Here is a 17,257-nt window from a genome sequence, read left to right as displayed (position 1 = left end):
ACTAATACCCCTAAAGCATATACAATGTTGTAAACCAATGCCACTTCAGTAATCATAATGAAAAAATAAAAATAAAAATAAAACACAACTGAAATAAATCTTATAAACTAAAAATTATTTATAAAATTGAACAGAAATATAAACTATGAATTTCAATTTATACTTATCCTCAAGGAAACAAAATTATTTTTAACAATAGTGCAAAGGAAAATATTCTACCAAAACCATTTAGTATATTTATTCTGAGGCTCAAATTCATTTATATCCTTTGAGTATTTAGTAAATACTAAAATATTTACCTTCCTATTTTGCCCCAGACAACATTTATGTCCATTGACCCCACACTCTCCTTTGCCACCTCCAAATCTCTACTAACTGGAGTAGACAATGTTGAAAGCCTATGGGTCTCTTGGAAAAAACAACAACAAAAAAATTTAGGATCAGCACCTGGGCTCTTGGAAACTAGGATCACAAAAGGTAGAAGGAGTAAGAGCTCATTTGTAAAATTTAGAGGATATTCAATTCCTTGAAAGCATCATTATTACTTGAAAAGAGGTTTATATCTGCATCATCAACTTTTAAAATAATACCAATGTAATGAATGTAACAACTTCTCGGCTGACTCTTGGGACTACAGCAATAACAGAAGACAGAGGATATAGCATGAAAAGGTAGAGAAAATGCTAGAACCTGTGGTTAACTTTTTTTTTATAATTATGAAAATATTCTTTTGAACAAGAAACTAAGAATTTGGTATCCAGATTACTCTGTTTAGAAGCTTACAGACAAAAAGTATATACTGCCATTGCTGCTATTTTGAAATTCATCAATTCATTCTATAATTATTTTTGAGTATCAATCAATCATTGTGGTTTTCATTGCACTCACCACTGGATATAATTTTCAGAAAATCATTTATTTCTCTTATATAAATTTGTAGAGTCTGAGGAAGAAGGAATTATTTTTGTATAAATGTTTAAAAACCATGTTCCAAAATAAAACTAGCTTCATGTTTTCCACACAGAAAACCACTTTCTAAGCCTTTCTGAAATAAAGTAACTTCTAGATAATGAATACATAAAAAATAACATATGGATAAAGATGTTCACTTAAGAAATATAAGAAGACATTTGTAGGAACAGTTGTTGACAAGGAACACTTTTACTCACAGATAACTTCACATAATTATAAGCAAAGCACGGTTTTTATGGTAAAACACATGGAATAGAAAATACCCTGATTATTGGAAGGAATGGCTAAACTGAATGTATTTGAAATGGGATTTATATAAGCCCCTTTTTTTTTCTTGTGCATAAATCTTAGGCTCTGTTCTGAACTATATCCATTTTTTAGCTTTAGAATTTCACTGGAAACCGATTTAGGCACACCACAGAGGAGTCTGCATTCCCTTGCTGGTGCACTGAATTGCCTCAAAATCTTGTGCAAATCAACAGAAGGTAAAATTTAGCAGAAAATTCTATATCAGAGTTAAAGAAAAAAAGAAAGAAATCAGTCTCAAGTTAGCAATTCCACTATCAGAAACACATTTAGGCTACTAATGAAGAATGACGGCCATACCTTTTGAATGCCTGCTTGAGACTCTAGCACATTGTTCTCTGATCCATTGCTTCGGTTGATCATCCGCCACATTTGAGAATACATGCTGTCCCTTTCGAAAGGATTCATTCCCTTCATGCGGACATGCTCATACACTGCAGAGTCCAGGACTGTGCCATAAGGGATGTCTGTTTGCTTGGAAAGGTCCTGGAGAGACCTTGGTTATTGGGAGAGAAGAGAAACACGATTACTAACTATTTTCAAGTGAAAACAAAGTTAAAGGAAGGAAAGTGCACTCCATGTGAAGAAAGATGATGTCAAATTGCTTTTATTTTTGTATTCTCTTGTTTCTGATTATTAAGGTATAACATAAAAGGAGAATGGCACTTAGAATATATGTTATATCCACAGCCATGGGAAGACAAGGTCATTACTGAAGGAAAGGTGAACTTTTCCAGTGAAAGATAATAATCTTTTGTGAGTTCTCATCATGTAAATAAATCTACCAATCTCATTAAAGCAAAGACAAATAAAATTAAATTGCTAGATAATTATATATAATAATTTACTTTTTAATAAAGAGTTCAATATATCATAGACTTATGTTCTTTTAGGTGGCAAAGCCTAGACCTTTTTTAAAAAAATATATTTTATATAAAGAACATGTTTAGACCTAAAAAATTAGTATTTGTTATAGTCATTATTTATACAGTGGCTGCTATGTACATGTCAGACAATTGACATACATTATCCTCATAGCAATGTCTCAGGTTTATTTCATCCATTTTATAACATGAGGAACTTAAGTAGAAAGAATAAGAGACTTGCTCAGTGTGGCACAGTTCATGAGAGATAGGGAAAGGATTCAAGGGTAGATCTGTGAAGTTTCCAGATAATCTTGTTTTTATATTTCATTTGCTATATTTGCTTTAGGGATGTGGAGGGTTAGGGGAGTTAATTTGTACCATTTGTATTCCAATGGAATAAACTTCATGCTCTGGAAAGCTGAATATGTTTTCATTTTTTCTCTTTTACAGATCACTACTCTATCTTTGAGTTACAGATGGTATCTACTTGTCCCAGATTATTCATCTCTAGATTTGTGATTAATTTTCTTACATTTGAGTTTCTGAGCTACTTCTCCCACTCAGAGAGCCAATTACCACTCCACTGGAACTCACTGAATTTGTATAGTTATTCACTTCTAATGACTGACATTTAACAAAAATTTGTATCTGTACTCTTCAAAATTAGATGTTGATGTACTTTAACTTAATTAACTTCTGGAAATGAGAGGAGAGGCTTTGAAACACGATGCTATATTCTGAACAACCATGCTATATTCAGAGCCCTCCACACACATGGACCATGAATCTCACGTTAGTTATACCACTGACTGTTTAGTCTGTTTCTAGGGGACATTTGCTGATAATTGACTGGGAATACTTTGCAACCATCGCTAGCACTGGACAAAGATGTTGTAAGTACTCTTATAGGTCATCAGTTTCCACTTTTGTTGCAAAATTGTGCTGCAAACAATAAATTATGGATGGTGTTTGTTAGATGATAATCTGTGCCAACTTCTAATGATAAATTTAAGCAACAGTTATTCTGCATTTTATTTGTTATTGATGTATATCATTTACTCTAAGGAAACTACCATGATGATTCCTTTTTGCTCTATACTTCTGCTGTATAAAGTGATGCATTTAAAAATTACTATTCAAAGAGTTTTATGAAATATTCAACTACTACTGAACTAATTCTACCCATTTGTTAAAGATAAACTAAAGTGACAGCACAAGTAATTGTAGCAAAGGCAAGAATAAAAGTGAGTTACAGGTACAATTTAATACCTAAGTGACAGGGCATCTGCTCCTGGGACACACAGTAATAATTTTACTAATAGTATGACTATAAGAAAATTTTTTCTAAAGAAAAATTTGCTAATCACTGCCATTTATAGCAATAGGAGGAAAACTGTATTCAAAACATTCATATTTTAACATATTTCTTACTTTACTTTTGGAGGATGCCTAAAATAGTTACTGGGGTCAGAAGTGAAATTATACACATACATACACACACAGAGATTATAATACCATGGCTTGTTCACTCATTTAATTTCTTTAAATACACATGTCAAGAATAGTCAGAAATGTAGAGCTTGCACCTTCTAGAACTTGAAGGTCTATGGCTGGAGAAGGACATTCTAGGTTTCATCAAAAAATACCTAGAAGAGAATTGGTCATTTTCTGCTTGGTTGTTTTGACAATAGATCTTTTTTTTTTTTTTTTTTTTTTTACTTTTTAAAAACTTTTTTGGTAACTTATACATATCTAACAATCAATGTTCACTATTGTTCTCTGTGGCTTCTATTTGGTGGCAGTGAGGTCATATGTTTATATCTCAATATATAATTGGGCTTCCCATATAGTCATACTAGTAATATACTATTAAATAAATTAATGTTCACTCTTAACTTTCCATGAAAAGAAAATTGAGATCAAATGTTAGAATCTTTAATATAACTGGGTTTCTGTGACAAAGCATCATCTTAAATATAATAGAATTATACCAATATAATTTACTTGGTGAAACTGTTCTGTACACATTAACTTTTTAAAATATTAGTTACCAGGGACTATAGCCAAGATGAAAATGCATACATTGTGCAAAATTGAAAAATGATGTAAAATATATAAAATAAAATAAAATATTAGTTAATATATTGCCTATGTGAAGTTTTCCATCTCAGAAAAGGACAGGTTATTTTCAATATACTCATATTAGCACAGAATTTTGTAACTTAGAACAAAGGCATGTTCCCACTACTTGCTGATATCAAGTTCAACTTACAAATTTGCTTTGAGATATACTTGCAGTAAAAATTACAACTTACATGATACAGCCAAATTTATTCGATACAGTATCATTCCATTACAGCACACCAAGATAACACCAAAGTTGGCAAAATTAAAATGAAGCAAAATGAAATGAACATAGTAGCTTTTTACAGAAAGAGAAGACTTTTTAGGAACAGAATAACTGGTCAATTTATTATTTGCATACTAATAAGGCTTTCAAGTAAGATCAGCAGAAATGCTGTGGTCTATACTACAAGTCCTAAAAGAACACTTGCAAGTTATTTTGAAAGAAGTATCCTAAAAATAAAAGCTGAACTTCAACATTCTGTGTGGTTAATTTTTAGGCATGCTAAATCATTGTTTTTAAATGCAAACACTTCTAAAATTTTCAATAAGAACATACTATATATATATTAATTTACCACGGCAAATATTTACATTTATTTTTCAATAATTGGCGATGTTTACCAGGACACAGAAACAAACAGCTATAGAGAACATATCTATACAGATAAAAACACCTTAAACATACTAGAAAAGAACTAATTATGAATATATTTATGCCAAGATGCTTCATGTTTTCATTTAATCACATAAAACCTACATATACTCCCATAAAACTCAGTAAATGATCACTCTGAATGCGGTAAACCTGAGCCCTCCTCTCCCAATCCTACATCCCCACTCAACCACTCGAAGTTAAACTGAGCATCTTAGTGATATGGGATAAAGGATAATAAAAGGCAAATGCTTTGCTTCTCTAATCAGCCGTATTTTCTCATTCTCATTCCTCATACAAGTGTTCTATATGACTAGCCATCATGGACACCTAGTCAGTTTTAAGAATTGATTGGTAAGTGATGTTTAGTTATTTGTGTGAACATTATGTATGCTGGGAAACTCTGGCCCATATCTGAAGGTAATAAGTATTAGGAATTTGAGCAGATCTAGGCTATTTCAAACTCTTTCCATGGAAGAATAAACACTTAAAACCTTTCAAGCATTGAAAATTAATTTGATATATGAAAATCTGATATCAGATATCTCTGATATCAATAATTTTGACATTGGGTAGGTTAGATTTTAAAATCAACAAGATTTATTATCTGTGAGATGTATTAACTTTAGTTCACCACTTAATCTTACTTTCCTCAACTCTAAAATAGAGAGAATTATAGTGCCCTCCTCAAAGAGTGATCATGAGACAACCTAGCACATTTATTAAATCAACTTGCCTACTGCTTATATATGAAGGTTATTATTATAAAGTTTCCTCTCCTTGTAATGTCCTATTTAGCTATTTCTGAAATACTGTGTTGTGTGTGTGTGTCAGGATGATCCCTTATAAACATTGCTGAAAAGGATTCATGAATTGGCATGAATATCTATCTCATTTCCTTTCCAAGTACAGGATTGTATGAATTTATGATGCTAAATCGTTATGACTTTGTTCACAACAAACTCTTTGGAACACCAATATGAATTTGTGCTAATGAAAATACTATAATAAGTGTTGATAAAATATTTACATTTTTAAATTGTGAGGTAAAAAAGAACAAACGACTATCCTCTTTACAGTGAGTTTTCTCTCATATATTTATCTGTTTTTTTTTTAACACTAGACTAGCTTTTACCCAGATAATCTTTCAAATAACTTGAATAAGCATTTTTTCCAATCTTCAGTTTCTCTTTCATTTTTGTTTTTCTTTATTCAACTTTTGAATAGGGTTATATGCAATGTTCATCAACAGACAACAATGATAAGGTAGGAATTGTTCTGGGGAATTTTAAGTCTAATACCTTTTTTTTATTATTTTTTATGGAATTGAACAAGTAAACTCAAGTTATCACAGTGCATTTTTCTTCAGGGAGAGAAAGATATAATATGGTTGGTAGATAGGCACTAGATGCTTGAGGCAAAGGGGCCGATAGTAGGAGACAAACAAGTAGGGATATATTAAATGTATCCTACAATTCAGATCAAGATTTTCCCCTAAAATGCAGAGGCAGTTTTCTTGTTGCTCATTTTAATATTCACCAGAGAATGGATATTATCATAGCCTCAAGAGGCAATTAGCAAGCATATAAAGAGTTCGCCTGGTGCCCATGGCAGTTCAGTGGTTCTAGCAGCTGAAAACTCTTGTGGGTAGAGTTCAAATGTGAGGGGTCCAGAATAATTGTAAAACCTAAATAACAATATAGCAAAATAATAAGACTTAGTACCATTAAGATCCAAGAAGCAGAGGAAATGTTTGAAAATGGATTACAGTCTTCAGACAATGCAGACCAGTGCCTGAGAGGAACTGCTCAGAGTCATACCCTGGCAAGCACTTCGCTTCTGAAATGTGGGTATTGAAGATGTAAAGATTTGCTATTTCAATGTTTACAAACTGAAATTCTATCCACATTAAAGATGGAGAAATAATTTTATCTGGAAGTATGAAGCAGATATTGAATATAAGAAAATTAACTTAGTACTTAGCTCTTTATACATACTTAGTTATCAGTAGTTGGCAATCATAGAATTTATTACTAATATTTCTATTACTTTGTTCTATACTATGGTTTCTGGATTTGCCATTTCCTTATTTACCCGCCAATTGTATTCATTTTCAGTGAATCCTTATTACTTATTTGTGTTCTGTCTTATATCCCCACTTCATTTATTTATTTCTTTTTTAAAGATTCACTCACTCTTGCATACAAGAACTGGGGCACAGGCCAAAGGTGCAGGAGGTGGTGAGAAGATTCACCAGACACAGAGTGGGGAGCAGAACAGGCAGACTGACTGAAATACAACGCCGAGGGGAGCAGCAGGCGAGTCAGCAGAGGTCTGCTGCGCCATGTGGGTTGCTCCTTGGCTGGTGGGGATCGAACTCCTGCTGCATTGGCTGCGGACAGCCTCACAGTGCAGTGCTCAACCCTTTGTGCCACCAGGGAGGCCCCCACATTTAATCTTTCACCAAGTTCTATACCTTTGGGTTCCTAAATCTTGCAAATCTGTCTTCAATTGCTAATACCCTGATAATTTCTACCTAGAAAGTGATTTCCAGAACTTTTCCTTATATTTCTCTCATGTATCTCTAATTCATCCTTTGCACTACAGCTTAAGTGTTCCTTCTTTTTTTTTTTTAAGATTTACTTTTTATTTATACAATAGCTGGGGTACAGGCCAGAGGTGCAGGAGGGTGAGAGGATTCACCAGGGACAGAGTGGGGAGCAGAACAGGCAGACAGACCAAAAGCGCTGCTGAGGGGAGCAACGGGCATGACAGGAGAGGTCTGTGGCGCCATGTGGGGATCTCCCTGGCCAGCCTGGAATCGAACCTGCACTGCAGAGGCTGTGGACAGTTTCACAGAGCTGTGCTCAACCGGCTGCACTCAACCCGCTGTGCCTCTGGGGAGGCCCTTAAGTGTTCCTTCTGATGTAAGTTGTGACCTATACCTTATCCCTTGCTTAAATAGTCCCAGAGTGGCCTGAGAAAACAGTTTGAACTTACTAACATTCTAGATCCTGAAAAAATATGGCTGAAAGTTTTTATTTTTCATTCTCTGAAAAAACTTTTTACCTCATTCATATTTACACTATAGGCGAACAAACAATTTCATCATTCCTTGTTTTATACCAGCTTCATGTCTTGGTAGGTGTTATCTCAAAGCAAGATATTTCCTTGTCTATCTCGTAAATTTCTTCACTTCCAAATCAAGCTCTTCTGCCTTCTCTGCACTCTTTTAACAATTAGAATATACTCACATTTTAGCATTGTGTTATATGAAATTTTACTGCTTTGTATATACCTTATTGCAATATACATTGTTGATTCTCATGTTTTTTTTTTTAATTGAGTTAGCATTTCTTTGTGACATTGCATATGACTTAAAGTTGCAGAATCACATTCCTCAGGTTTACATTAACACATCACACTCGTCAAGACACCAGTAGCTCTCCACCCTCCACCATTGTCCATCAGGTCCCTTCTCCATGTTGCTTTTTGATAGCCTCAATTCTACAGTCAGACTTCTGGTGTTTGTTATTGGCTTGGTTTTAACTGACCCTTTGTTTTGTTTCTCTATAGTTTATATATTAATGAGACCATCTAGTATTTCTCTTTCCTTTTGACTTATTTTGCTTAACATTTCCATTTATGTTCTCTCAGACACTGTGTGTGTGTGTGTGTGTGTGTGTATATATATATATATATATATATATATATATATATATATGAATATATATATAGATATACCACTACTTTTTAATCCACTCTATCCTTGGACACTTAGGTTGTTTCCATAACTTGGTTATTGTAATATTGTTGCAAAGGCTATAGGAGTACATCTATCTCTCTGTCTCTATGAGCTAGTGTTTTTGTGTTGTGGGGTAGATGCCTAGCAGTGAAATTGCTGGGTCATATTGCAGATATTTTTAATCTTTTTGAGAAACTGCTGTATTATTTTCCATAGAAGTAGGACCAGTCTACATCCCCACCAACACTGTACATGGTTCTTTCTTTTTTAAAAGATTTATTTATTTATGCATTCAGAACTGGGGTACAGGCCAGAGGTGCAGGGGGTGAGAGGATTGACCACAGACAAAGTGGGGAACAGAACAGGAAGACTGACTGAAATATACTGCTAAGGGGAGCAGCAGGCGAGAAGGAGAGGTCTGCTGTGACATGTAGGTAGCTCTCTGGCCAGCTGGAGATCAAACTTCTGCTGCAGAGTCTGAAGATAGCTTCAGGGTGCTGTGGTTAACCCCCTGTGCCACCAGGGAGACCCTAACATTGTTCTTTTTGCTCCACATACCAATACTTATTTCTGATTTTTTTAAGATTTATTTATTTGTACATACAAGAGCTGGGGTACAGGCCAGAGATGCAGGGGATGAGAGGATTCACCAGAGACAGAGTGGGGAACAGAACAGGCAGATTTACTGAAGTACACTGCTGAGGGGAGCAGCAGGTGAGTCAGGAGAGGTCTGCTGCACCATGTGGGTTGCTCCCTGGCTGGCCGAGGAGCAAACTTGTGCTGCTGCGGCTGCAGACAGCTTCATCTGTTGCATCTTAACCCCTGTGCTACTAGGGAGGCCCCTTGTTTATGGTCTTTCTTTTGGGTCACTTTCACAGGTGTGATATGGTATGGCAATGTGGTTTAGATTTGCATTTCCCACATGATAAGTGATGATGCAGATTTTTTCATAAGCCTGCTGGACATCTGTGTATTTTCTTTGTAACAGTGTCTATTTAGCTCCACGGCCCACTTTTTATTGGAATTTTTTGCTTTGTTTTCTTTTTGTTGAGCTGTGTGAGTTATTTGTAAATATTGGTTAACATCTCCTTGTGTGGTGTATAAACATAAATTCTGCCATTCAGTAGGATATCTTTTTGTTTTAATGATAGTTACTTTCATTGGGCAGAAGTATTTCAGATTGATGCAGTCCTATTGTTGACAATGGCTTTTGTTTCCCTTGCTGCGGAGGCAAATCCATAAACACATCACTCCAGCTGATATCGTGGAATACTTAATCTGTGTTTTCTTCCATGTGCCCTATGGTTTCAGGTCTTACAGTTAAGTATTTCATCCATTTTGAGCTAATATGTGCATGTGATATGAGATAGTCATCTCATTTCATCATTTTGTGTGTGGCTGTCCAGTTTTCCCAACAGCATTTGTTGAACGGACTTTCCTTTTTTTTCCAATGTATGCTCTTGGCAACTTTGTCATAAATTAATTTCTCATACAGATATGGATTTTTTTCTGGGCTCTTAGTTCTATTTCACTGGTTTGCGTGTTTGTTTTTATTCTAGTTTTGTTTTGATTTCTAGTATAATTTGAAATCTGGGAATGACAAGGAAGAGGAGGAGCAGAACAAAAAGGAGAAGGAGGAGATGAAGAGGATAAGAACTAAGAGCAACTAGTATCTACATAAGCTAATCTTCTTTTTGGTCACATTGCTTCACCATTGTCGGGTCTTTTGTGGTTCTATGTGAATTTCACTCATGTTTGTTCAATTTCTTTGCAAAATATCACTAAAATTTTGATAAGGATTGTATTGGATTTGTATATTGCTTTGGGTAAGATGATCATTTAGCAATGCTAAGTCTTCTAATCCATGAGCAGGGACATCTTTGTGTCCTATACTTTTTTTTTTTAAATCATAATGTCTTATGATTTTCTTTGTATTGGTCCTTCACTTTCTTTGTTAAGTTTGTGCCTAGCTATTTAATTATTTTTGATACAATTATAAATGGATTTGCTTCCTTTATTCCCTTCTCTGTTTGCATATCTATTTTGTAAATAGATTTTTTTTAGCCTGCCACTTAACTAAACTTATCTATTGTTTCAATTAGCATTTTAGTTTTTTTCATTAGCATTTAAATTAGCATTTAGTAGTTTTTCATGTTTTTTTTTAATGTAGATAATCATGACATCTTCAAATGACAATAGTTTTACTTCTTTTCCAATTTGGATTTTTAAATATCTATCTCTTGCCTAATTGTGCTAGCTAGAACTTCCACTATCATGTTGAATAGTAGTGGTGACAGTGGATGTCCTTGTTTAGTGCCAAATCTTAGAGATAATGTCAGTTACAGGTTTGTTGCATATGGCTTTTATTACATTGAGTTATGTTCCATTCATTCTCATTTCTTGAGGGTTTTTATCATAAATGGGTACTTTCATGGAATATGTTAATAGGATCATGTGACTATTATCTTTCTATTTGTTGATGTGGTGGATTACATTGATGGATTTTACATTGGGTGCCTGGAGTAAGTCCCACTTGGTCATGATGTATGATCCTTTATTTATGTGTGTATGTATGTATGCATGTGTGTATGTACGTATGTATTTATACAAGAGATGGGCTGTAGGCCAGAGATGCGTGTGGGGTAAGAGGATTCACCAGAGACAGAGTGGAGAGCAGAACAGGCAGATCTACTGAAATATACTGCTGAGAGGAGCAGCAGTTGAGACAGGAGTGGTCTGCTGCACCATGTGGGTTAGCTTACTGACTGGGGACTGAACTTGTGCTGCAGTGGCTGCCGATAGCTTCATAATGCTGAGACTTAACCCCTGTGCCACCAGGGAAACCCCATATGATCCTTTTAATTTACTCTTTGTTAAGATTTTGTTGATGATTTTTGTGTCTGTGTTTATCAGTGATATTGGTCTTTATTTTTTATTTTTTTAAAAATTTATTTATTTATTTATTTATATTATTATTTATTTATACTGGGTAGAGTCAGATGTGCGGGAGGGTGAGAGGATTCACCAGAGCCAGAGCAGGGAACAGAACAGGCAGAATGATGAAATGCACTGCTGAGGGGAGCAGCAGGCGCTGCAGGAGAGGTCTGAGAGCCATGTGGGACCCTCACTGGAGGCTCAGGATCAAATCGGTGCTGCAGAGGCTGCGGGCAGCTTCGCAGCCCAGTGCTCAACCGCTGTGCCACCAGGGGAGGCCCATGTTTTGTTTTGTTTTTGATGTTTTTGTTTGCTTTTGTTATCAGAGTAAGTTTGGTCTCATACAATGTGTTTGGAACCATTTCCTGCTTCTCAATTTTTTGGAGAGTTTGAGAAAGATATCTTTTAGTTAATTTTTGGTGAACTCACTATTGAAACTCTCTGTTCTTGGGGGAAGTGAGGGATATACTTTTGATTATTATTTTAATATCACTGCTTGCAATTGGTCTGTTCCGCTTTTCCATTTCTCTTCTTTGATAGAAAAATACTTTCATTGGACATCCCCAGTGGTGCGGCAGGTTGAGCACAGCACTGTGAAGTTGTCTGCAGCCTCTGCAGTACGGGTTTGATACCTAGCCGTCCAGGGAGATACCCACATGGTGCCGCAGACCTCTCTTGTTTTGCCCGCTGCTCCCATCAGCAGTGTTTTCGGTCCATCTGCCTGTTCTGCTCCCCGCTCTGTCTGTGGTGAATTCTCTCAGTCTCCCGCCATTCTGGCCTATACCTCAGTTCTTGCATAAATAAAATAAATCTTTAAAAAAAAGAAAAATACTTTCATTTTGGAAATACAGTATTCTCATTAAATTAACATAGTATGAAAATGCGATGTTTTTTACTCAATATTACTAGCCATTCTGTGGGCTATTAGTCAAAGCCTTCAGTAATTTTTAGTTTACAATAGCAAAACTTTTAAGCAGCGCTTAGAGATTTCTCCTATAAATGAGTCAGATACAAAAGATTTATCATCACACTTCTGGTAAGTTGTTTGGCAAAATGTTTTGTCATGTATGTAAACTATGTCAATTTAGAGATAAGACAAAAAGAAAACTCTAGCAAATAGGACCAAAACAAATTATTTATATAAGCTGAGGTTATTTTCCACAATTCTGGTAGACATAGGACCCGGAAAATAATAGAATATCTGTTTCAAGAAGCGCTGTTTATATAAGCAATGCAAAGCAGATTGCACAGGTAGTGTTTGATAATGAGTGAAATATCAGAATCGAGATGAAATGGTAAAAAAAAATGCACAAGCATCTCTTCTAACATAAATGATTTAAATAAAAAAATATGTTTTAGTTCCTAAAGATTGCCTAAACAATAGATATGTACCAGAGCAAGTAGAGGATGTTCTCCATTGTTAATATTGAGTATTATTACAGAAAGGTAAATTTTAGTATTTTTTTCTTTCAAGGTTTTATTGTTTAAAAAAGTAAGTAAAAGAATAATAAATATGCTCTACTTATAGAGCAGACTAAGCACCACAGGAAGTCTTTCCATTTTCCTATTTTCAGCACAGCTAGCAGCCACTTGTCCTTTGAGAAACTGCATTCTGTATCTCAATAATGCCTTCTCCTTCTGAAGTTTTCCCAGACTCCTCAGATACAAGTTTGCCAAAAAGAAAGTCTGATACAAGTAAATGATAGAGTAAGCACAACTCTAAGTTCCTTGAAGTCAGAAGAAGAAATGACTGGCTGACGACTTAGTCTCTATTGAAGGGCTCAAAGAGAGTTCTATTAGGTGCATGAGGGGTGTCCCTATTTAATGAAAACTCAGAAAAGAGTTGAATGTCCTTTAACCCAATAATGCTAGGTTTCTTATTTTGAAAAGAATGATACGAAGGAAAAAAAAATTCTCATCAGTGAAGAAATATGTATGGTTTTCTCATATGATATTCCATTCTATGAAAGTATAATTTATAGGCAAGGTAATTGAGAAGGAACACAGCCACGGCTATCTATCTCTAATAAAGAGAATATTCTAGCACTGAAGTGATTGTGTCTTCCTTTCTCTCCGAGTATAAGAATATTCCTTTTTGAGATAACAGGCCTTTTGAATGGGAAGCTGAAGTCTGAGGCACACAGGTTTGAATAATCCCAGGCAAGACAGAAGGTTATGATGCATTTGGTTATAGAGAAAGAGAGAGTTTCACAAGGCAAGACCCTCATGGAGAGAGTAGCACAGCTTTCTCTCTTCCTTCTATTTAATCCCTCTTCTCGCACCTATGTTTTGTCCTTTTCTTATCCTCAAACTTGCCCTTTTGTGGTACAACAGAGTAAACTAGAAAAAAAAAAAAAGACAGCTTCAGGCATTTGTGTTTTGGACTCCTTTATAAAATATATATTTTTTACCTTTATTTTAAGAACTATTTAAATATCTATTAGCATTTCAAGTATGCAAGCTCTGGAAAAGGTATTGTAGTACACATGAAAAGGACAGTTTTCCCTTCCAAACAATATTCTCATTTGGTGTATAACTAGGCATCAAGTATTACAGTTTAGCACATGATTTCAAGTCTTTCCTGAGAAACTTGGGACTATTTCCTCCCCCTTTTCCATAATAAGGCATGAATATTTGCCACGTGGTATAGATAAAGCAGTCATAGGAAATATTGGGCAGCTATTGTAATAAATGAATGTAACATATTATACATACATATATGTATATATGCAATATATAAATATTGTAAAGTATTTGTACTTGAGAAAGAATGATACAAAGGAATACTTAGGTGAACATCCTACTATACTTGGGGAGACTTGCATTTCCCATACACAACTAAAAGTCAGTTCACACTTGTGGATGCAGTACGTCACTTTAGAGAATCCAAATGAAGGTAGAAACACTCTGTCCTTCTTACTGATGTTAAGCATCAGTAAGATGCTTAATAAAAAAATAATAAAAATGATAGTTAAACTATGTGCACAATGACAATTCTATACAAATGCAAGAAAATAGTTATCTGAAAATCTGATTGCCTTGTCTGATGTGTTGAGGCATGTTATAATGTAGGAACAAATTTTGTAATGTCATAAATCCTGATATTTGACAGACACTGTAATTTTCTACCTGCTGATAGAATTATCATTTATGACTATGTATTCTATTTTAGACAGCCTATTAGTAAATAGTTAAATAAAGCCTTTTTATGATATACACACACAGCAAGAGAGAGATGCTAGTTAAATACAACTTCATTCCAAAAGATCCCAGTACTCTGTAAAATGAATTTCCCTGTAATAAAACAGAACACATATTCTTATATATCACGAAAAGATGCAATAATTATTTACTACAAATTACCATGTGCAAATATGGAATCATCTCATATTTGTCTGACAACAGCATTTTGTTGAGTCATCAGTGACTGTCAACTACTTCTTAAATTTTCATTAAGGTGTTGCCCTCAAATAACCCAATAGAATTCTACAGTAGAAAATTTTATGTTCCTGTATTGAAAATGCAGGAAGGACTTGAATAATTCCCATGAACTTTCCTGTGGAACAAAAAATTCTAGGTGGTCTTAAGAAAGAATTCTTATACAATCATATTATCAGAGACTTGAAGGAGTTCCTGGAAGTATCACATGATTTGACTATATAACTTAAGGTACATAAGTTGGTCCCTAAAACTGATAATTTTCTTCTTCCTAAGGCATTTTAATAGCTTAGAAAGCATAACATTAAGAAGTCCTTACTAAAGCATAATTTAAAACTCTGTTTCATAAAAACCACTTACTTTATTTTCAGTGAAAATGGAATGTAAGTAGTCACTTCCTATAATGCAATATTTCTTAATGTAATAAACCCCTTTTTCATTTTTATCCTTTTTCTTTTTTAGTTAAATACTAAATTGCTCTATTTCTTACCATAGGATCTATTACTCATGTTGTACATTGTTATCAACTAAGGTTTTTCTCTTGTGTTTCAATTTTTGCATAATTTATGGATTTTATAAATAGATCATGCTAAGCTTTAAAAGGCTGAACAACTTCTATACTGCAAGCTGAATTTGGTCATTTTCGTTGTAAAAATCAGTGCTACATTTCATATTTATAATTGATGGATGATTCATTGACAATGCCTTCATCCTCCAATTTTGAACTATCACATATACATATACAAACACCCATATAGACTCTACACCCACACAAAATGAAGAGTGGAGATTGTTTTTTTCTGTTTCTGAGTGCATTATTACATATTTGTCCTCATTAAGCTTTTTTTTTTTTTTCTAATTACTTCATTTAATTTGTCAAGGTCCTTATGGATCCTTACAGTTTGGTTCTAGTCAATAATCACCCTTACTCAATACAAAGTTTATATTTGCGTATTTAATGAACTTACTCCTTAGTCCAAATCAACAGTGACAATGTTAACTGAAATCAGAATCAATGTTGACTTAAGGAAATAAACTTCATGCAATTTATCATCCAAGAATGAATGATATTGAACCAATTGATCACCACTTCACATATGCCTTCTAACAGGCTATGAAACAGTAATATATAATATTACTACATCAAATAATGACCCAGATAAAATATGGTATGGGTTCAAATGAGGAATGAATAGTAATTTGTGATTTTTTTTCTCTACAAGTTTTCTTTAGGAGCTCTAAACATGAATCACATTAGCACTTTCTTTGTATTGGAAAGAAATAACTAAGAGAGTTACCAGCAAAAACAGTAGGGCTAATTTAATAGCTTATTTGAAGACACAAAGCAACATTACTGCTAAAGCAAGGGGAGGTAATTTTCTTCAGTGAAAAGTCTCATGAAACTAAAAACAAAAGTCCTGATTCTTCAGAAAACAGAGTAGGGGGCCACATCTTTATTGCTATCTTAAAATTTTCCAAATACAAACCCTATTTTCCTTCTTTCTATTGTAGTATGTCCATAGATTTCTCAAAAAAGTGTTTTTTAAGAACTATTCATAGACTTCATCTACTATTCTGTACTAGGTTTTGAGGAGTTTAAACTAAAAGCAGGAATGCAATGTATATTTTTGTACTCAGAATCACGTCTTCAACCATCACTAATTTTACAAATGCTCAAACTTCTTTGCAAAGGTGCCACCCACCCTCCACTGAGCAATCAATCTTGAGCCAATCTTGAGAATTCCGCAGCATCCATGTCAGAAAATGATACTCCTCATATGAAAAAGCCACTGAGCCAGTTGCAGATCTTGATTTTTACCTTCTCATGACTTGCCACAGTGATCTGGGGTACCTGGCATTTTTCAAACTGTCCTTAGCATAAGGGTTTGTAAAGAGGAGTAGTGGTATATGTACTGAGTGTGTATTTGTATCTATGACTATGTTGTATGTCTCTGTGTATGTAGGAGAAAACAATTTAAAAAGAATTGAACATCTTTAGATGACATACGCTTGTGGAGGTACTTTGAGGTTCAAAGACATAATGATCTTAGACGATAACTTAGTGGAGGGGAGAGTCAACATACTAAGATTGCAAGCAAGATGGAGAGTGCAGACAATAGGGAAAGAAAAACGGGACTTAAAAAATACAGAATAAAGTTAAAGTATAGGAAATCATGGCAAAGCAAGCATTTTTTTTCAGTTCTGCCTCTTAATGCA

The 17,257-nt window shown here is 34.5% G+C and overlaps 1 protein-coding gene across 1 annotated transcript in view; it reads right to left on the bottom strand.

The window, feature by feature from the left end:
• The window catches only part of GRID2 (glutamate ionotropic receptor delta type subunit 2), a 1,708,541-nt gene that overhangs the window by 288,545 nt on the left and 1,402,739 nt on the right, over positions 1-17,257 (bottom strand). Inside the window, exon 13 of the mRNA XM_037529328.2 lies at positions 1,579-1,774. Within this exon, the coding sequence (XP_037385225.2) occupies positions 1,579-1,774 (196 nt within the window). The remainder of the gene's footprint in view (positions 1-1,578; positions 1,775-17,257) is intronic.

This window comes from Talpa occidentalis, unplaced genomic scaffold (assembly GCF_014898055.3).
Source record: "Talpa occidentalis isolate TD23 unplaced genomic scaffold, MPIMG_talOcc4v2.1 talOcc4.6, whole genome shotgun sequence".
Classification (NCBI taxonomy): Eukaryota; Metazoa; Chordata; class Mammalia; order Eulipotyphla; family Talpidae; genus Talpa; species Talpa occidentalis.
The sequence above is the reverse complement of the archived record's forward strand: the minus strand, read 5'-3'. Positions and strand labels throughout refer to the sequence as shown.